This window comes from Chanos chanos, chromosome 10 (assembly GCF_902362185.1).
Source record: "Chanos chanos chromosome 10, fChaCha1.1, whole genome shotgun sequence".
NCBI classification, from domain to species: domain Eukaryota; kingdom Metazoa; phylum Chordata; class Actinopteri; order Gonorynchiformes; family Chanidae; genus Chanos; species Chanos chanos.
In genome coordinates, this window is record NC_044504.1 from 623,095 (window position 1) to 629,094 (window position 6,000).

The 6,000-nt window shown below is 44.7% G+C and overlaps 1 protein-coding gene across 1 annotated transcript in view; it reads left to right on the forward strand.

The window, feature by feature from the left end:
* myo3b (myosin IIIB) overlaps nt 1-3,938 on the forward strand; it is a 71,763-nt gene extending 67,825 nt beyond the window's left edge. The window contains exons 31-34 of the mRNA XM_030786511.1: nt 2,545-2,564; nt 2,720-2,820; nt 3,240-3,286; nt 3,809-3,938. Coding sequence (XP_030642371.1) covers nt 2,545-2,564; nt 2,720-2,820; nt 3,240-3,286; nt 3,809-3,938 — 298 coding nt within the window. The remainder of the gene's footprint in view (nt 1-2,544; nt 2,565-2,719; nt 2,821-3,239; nt 3,287-3,808) is intronic.
* The last annotated feature ends 2,062 nt before the right edge of the window (nt 3,939-6,000 follow it).

A 6,000-nucleotide genomic window follows, 5' to 3' on the forward strand; every position in this document is an offset into this window, starting at 1 on the left:
AAGACAGAGAGAGAGAGAGAGCGAGAGAGGGAGTCTGGGCTGCACATGTCTTGTCTGGACATCAAAGAGGTGGTGTTGATGATTTTCCTGCATAATCCGTGTGTTTTGCTTTTTCTGTGCCCTCCATCCGAATAAACAAAACCCCAGTGGCCTGCTTCTGTTTGGGAGAAGTCAGTTGATCAGGGCATGTTATTCAATCAATACTCTTCTCGTTCATTCCTCTAAAATCCCTTTTAGCATGTCTTTTATGTTGTTTCTTCAGAGACTTCTGATTTTCAAGACATTAAAAAAACTTGTATGTAGAAACATGTTGTGTATTATCTCAAGCCCTTTGAAAATGAAAGAAGTACCTATCTTAAAAAAGAATTCTCATCCTTTTATCTCATCATACAAACATTTGCAATGTGTGTCTGTCTCCAGAATACTTAACATCCAGCTCAAGAATCTCTCTTTCGCCTTCCCTCCTCTCTCTCTGCCTCTCTCTCTCTCTCTCTCTCTCTCTCTCTGCCTCTCTCTCTGTCTGTCTCTCTCTCTCTCCCTCTCTCTCTCTCTCTCTCTCTCCCTCTCTCTCTCTCTGCCTCTCTCCCTCTCTGTCTCTCTCTCTCTCTCTCTCTCTCTCCCTCTCTCCCTCTCTGTCTCTCTCTCTCTCTCTCTCTCTCTCTCTCTCTCCCTCTCTCTCTCTCTGCCTCTTTCTCTCTCCATGTCTCTCTCTCTCTCCCTCTCTCTCTCTCTCTCTCTCTCTCTCTCCCTCTCTCTCTCTCTGCCTCTCTCTCTCTCTCTCTCTCTCTGCCTCTCTCTCTCTCCATGTCTCTCTCCCTCTCTCTCTCTCTCTCTCTCTCTCTCTGCCTCTCTCTCTCTCTCTCCATGTCTCTCTCCCTCTCTCTCTCTCTCTCTCTCTCTCTCTCTCTCTCTCTCTGTCTCTCTCTCTCTCTCTCTCTCTCTCTCTCCCTCTCTCCATGTCTCTCTCCCTCTCTCTCTCTCTCTCTCTCTCTCTCTCCCTCTCTCTCTGCCTCTCTCTCTCTCTCTCTCTCTCTCTCTTTCTCTCTCTCTGCCTCTCTCTCTCTCTCTCTCTCTCTGTCTCTCTCGCTCTCTCTGTCTCTCTCTCTCCTTAAGCTCAGTATAACATGACTAAGTGAGATGGTTGCGTCTACACTGTTCCACACTGGCCCCCATGCTGAGGGAGTCTAGTGGTGCTCGGCCATCTTACCTTTTCCACACTGTGACCCTTCCCCTGGCTCTCCCAGGTCAGGAGCAAGGCTGGAGGCCAGAGCTTAGCAGGCAGGCTAAGGGTTAGGAGGGCTGCTCTGGGAAGAGCTTGGATCTAATGGCAGTGATTCCCAAACATTGTCAGATTCTGTGTGTGTGTGTGTGTGTGTGTGTGTGTGTGTGTGTGTGTGTGTGTGTGTCTGTGTCTGTGTGTGCGTGTGTGTGAGAGAGAGTGTATGTGTGTGTGTGTGTGTGTGTGTGTGTGTGTGTGCGTGTGCGTGTGCGTGTGCGTGTGCTCATGGCTTCCTCAGACTAATATGACAGGGGATTTTGTTTTTCTGCCCTAATTGTAATCTTTACAGAACATAAACCCGGACAGAACAAAAAACTGGCGCGTGTCAGGACTATACCTCTTCTTAGATAGCATACTACATTACCTCCTAGGTAATAGTAACCTAATTACTCAAGTGTTTAGTAAGTGAATATTAATATAGCATCTCCATGAGGGAAATCTAATGGAGGATGACCTTCCCATAATGCCAAAGATGGAGTTACTGTAGATATATCCCTGTTCTGTGTGTGTGATTGCAGTTATAGGCAGTGTGCTGTGAGGTCATGCTTTTGTGAGATTTGTGCAGTGTTAAATTATCTGCCGAGAAAGTGAAGGAGAAATGTCCCTTCCCTTTGATGTGTGGAGACTGAGACTCGATGAGTTCTGTTCAAAGTCAAACATGTTGTTAAGCAAGAGAAAGTGAACACGACCCTGTTGGTGCTTTTTCACGGCTGACGCCAAAATACTCCGTCCTCGCTAAAATTACACGAAGATTAAACAGGATGTGCAGTTAAATATGCATGACACTGTCCCTGTTTTGTCTTCCATTTATTTACATCATGGAATAAATAGCAAAAAAAAAAAAAGAAACTAATAACAACATGGTTTTGATCTTCAGTTGTTCCAGATCTGCATAATTTTTTTTTTTAACTTTTTCAGCATGGGTAAAACTGTGGGCATGACACTTTGTAAGCATTTAAAGAGAAAAATAAACATTTAAAGAGAAAAATAAACATTTAATAACTACATCTCTCATTTGGAGAAAAGAACAAGCTGTTTTTTGTACAGTGGTTCATTACCTGTTCTAACATCCAGTCTAACTCCGCCCCCTCTCACGGTGAGATCTACAGCACTGTCTTCACAAGACCCGTCATACATTTACCGGTCGGGGACTGACTGCAGTATTTACAGCTGTTGCCCAGTTTCACCTGTGTGTGTGTCATCGTGTGGTGGTGTGATGTCTGTACGTGTGTTGAACGTGTGTGCATTGTGACTGTGTTACACAGAGCCCTGCGGAGGGGGTCAGGTCAGACGTGTTACCCCTTTTTTATGTTATTTGTTATGTCTCAACATGGGGGGGGGGGGTAATTTAGCAGCAGAGCCGTGAGTGGCGGAGGGGGAGGGGGACGGGGGCGGGGGGGTGAAGCTCGGCGTGGCGTGACCAGTTTTTGTGTATTGCAGGTCCAACGGTGAAGTTTCAGCAGCGAACCCCTCGGCGCCGTGGGCAGCAGCCCAAACTCCTGAACAGCCCTGAGGACAGTCTCTACTACAACCAGCTCAGTGTGAGTTCAAAGCCTTGACATAAAGCCCTTTGTCTGACTTTGTTTCCATATGATAATACAATTAAAGCTACCTGTGCCAGACCCCGGAGCTGCGCCTCCCCACCCCCCCCCACCCCACTCCGCTCCCCCCCCCCCCCACGCTCCTTGCCTCTTGTCTCCAACATGTGCTTATACACTTTATCTGCTGCTTTTCATGTCAGGATGTCTGCCTTCACGGTGAATAATTGATGTGGTTTATCAAAGCAGCGCGAGACGCATGCTTCATCACACTCACTACAGCCCTTTGATCAAAAAAAATTAGACTGTGACTGCAGATATTATCAGCATCTGCTCGCGTTCAACACAAAATCACTTTGAATTAAAAATTAATGACTCTCTGCTCGTCTTTTTTGACTGTATGCTCTTGGCCTTATCCTCAGAGAACTCTGGATTACCGGGGGAGCAAGAGGCAGCCCAGAAAACTTGGGTAAATAGCTGCTTTCCTACTTTGCACAAATCTAAACAGAGCAGGCCCTTTGTGATGCGGCAGGAAACAGAAATGGATTTTGTTTGTAACATAATGTAAATGGAAAAGCCTAAATCACAGGCTTCTCACTCAGCCCTTTGCATTTGTTCTTACACACATGCAAATTTCGATTGTTAAAAATGTGACCCTCACATCTAAAGCAGAGCAGGTCGATTGTTAAAAATGTGACCCTCACATCTAAAGCAGAGCAGGTCGATTGTTAAAAATGTGACCCTCACATCTAAAGCAGAGCAGGTCGATTGTTAAAAATGTGACCCTCACGTCTAAAGCAGAGCGATGAGTCTAAACGTCTCTCTCCTTCTTCCTGACTGTCTCTCCGCTGCTTTTAAGGGTTCAAGACTTACACATACACATCAGAAAACAAAAAAGTAAAAAAAAACCAGAAAAGTTTGTGCGAGAGCTGTCTCATCTTTTTTTTTTTCTCTTGCTCGCTCCTCTTTCCTTTTCTGTGGCTCATGACAGACAAATCAAAGTGCTGGACGGTGAAGATGAGTACTACAAATTGCTGTCGAGCATAGAGCCAAACCCTGGAAACTTCCAGACCGGCTCCCCCCAGGCCTTGTCAGAGGAGACTCTCCTCAGCCTGGACTGAGGAGCACAGCCCCTGTCAGCTGGTGAGTGTAACGACTGCTCCTCACCAGAGAGTAGAGACTGGCACTCACAGAACTTTCCCATGATTCACACCCACTTCGCCTCCACCTTTCCACTGCTCAGAGCGTAGGGACTTAACATCCTTTCATTTGTCATTCAGACGGTAGGCAAAAGCCACACCTCTCAGACCTGATCCAGACACGCCGGAACAGTCATCATTCCCCAGAACGTCTCTGAAAACTGTTCATCCCTGGCCTCACCCCCACCCCCCCCAATAAATGTCAAAAATCTCCCTGAAATATTGTGGACTTGTCTGGTCATTACTCAACCTCACTTTGTTACCGAGTGTTTTTGAAAACTCTTCCATCGGTTCATCTGTCGTCACCCCTCCAGAACATGCATAAAGTTAGCAGACAGCACACAGCTGTGGTTCCTGTGTGTGTGCAGCAGTGCAGTACGTCTAGAATGCTTTAGTCATGGTATGTCATGAATACATACATGGCCAAATCAGTCAGTCAGCATCCAAGACTGCAACTATATGCTTTATCAATATGCTTTATCAACTATCCTATTTGTTTATTTGCAGAACTAAATATGCTGTGCTATTTTGTAACTCTGTATTGTGAGTGAATCAGAGCAGCTGATTTGGATGATAAACCGAATAACTGTCTCATGCTGGTGTCATAGGCGTTCGTAATGATTTGTAAGACTCTTGTGAAGCCTTCTGATGGATAAATAATGCATTATAAACATGGAGCTTTGAGGCAGGTCCTCTCTTTTCTCCTTCATCTGCTTGTCCCTCATAAAAGTTTCAGGATTAACTGTCACACGTGAAAGGCAAACGTCTGCTGTTATACTGCATAAATAATATTAGTTAAACGTATGACAAACACATTTGGAATGCACGTCTGACATTGTTTTTCATCCTGATTGTTCCAGCCGTATCCAAACCCAGAGAAGTCTGTTCTCCCGCGCACTGACTGCCAGTATGTTTTACTGTGGTCTCGCTGAGCTGCTGTGTGCTGGTGTGCTTAGGAGAGAGACGATCAAAAGTCAGTGACCTTTTAGAGATCTGGAAAAAGTGCAGCATTTAGTAAAACAGAGAATATATGAATCCATGGGACCCAGGTGATAGTGTGACCTTGACGTCACTCATGCTGGAGAGAGATGAAAAGTTAAAGATGGAGGTCGGACCCCGTACTCCTGAGGGCTTTCCTGTCTCTGCTAACACAGAGAGGAGATGACATAGGGCAACGCTGCCTCCATGGGCTTATAATCTGATGTAGTCTGATCTATAATCTAGTGTGATACATAAGGGAGCATCACCGTCACTCTGTCCTCATTCTACAGAAACATCTGCCCAGTTCCTCTGGAAATATCCTGCACCTTTGGGTTTGGACTTTATCTACATTAAAAAACGGACATTTATAAACCTCACAGCAGACTGTGAAGCTGAGGACGCACCAGGGGCAACAGAAGCTGCTCTCTCTGCCTCTCAATAATATTATAATAAATAAATGAATAAATAAGGATTATAAATAACCTATTAAATAAAGAAATAAATAAATAAGAATGATTTGTAATGAATCGATAAAACCAGGCAATAAAGAGCATGTTAGGATAAGGGTTAAAGATTTGATAGAGCTTTGTGTGATTGGTGCCAGTGAAACGGTTATTCTTGGATTTTGAATGTTGTAGACCGGCAACGAGGATCATTTTGTGATCAGAAGTAATCAGAATGGTTTCTAATGTGAAATGACCTCCTGGATATCAGAGCTATGATCTGTGATGACATGCATACGTCATGTGTTAGCAGTTTTGACCGGATAGCTTAGCTTTCTGACTGATTTCAGACATATCTCACACGCTGTTTTCATTCTCTTTGGTTGAACATGTAGTGAGGCGGGGTTTTCTGTCATGTGTGAAATGAATGATATTTTACATTGATTTAGGTTTAGGATGTTTTGAAAGAGAGGAAAATTGTGCTCTATGAGTTTACCCAGCCAGACGTTAAAACAGCCTTTTCTCACACGGGTCTCTTGATGTTCCTCTCTCATTAATAT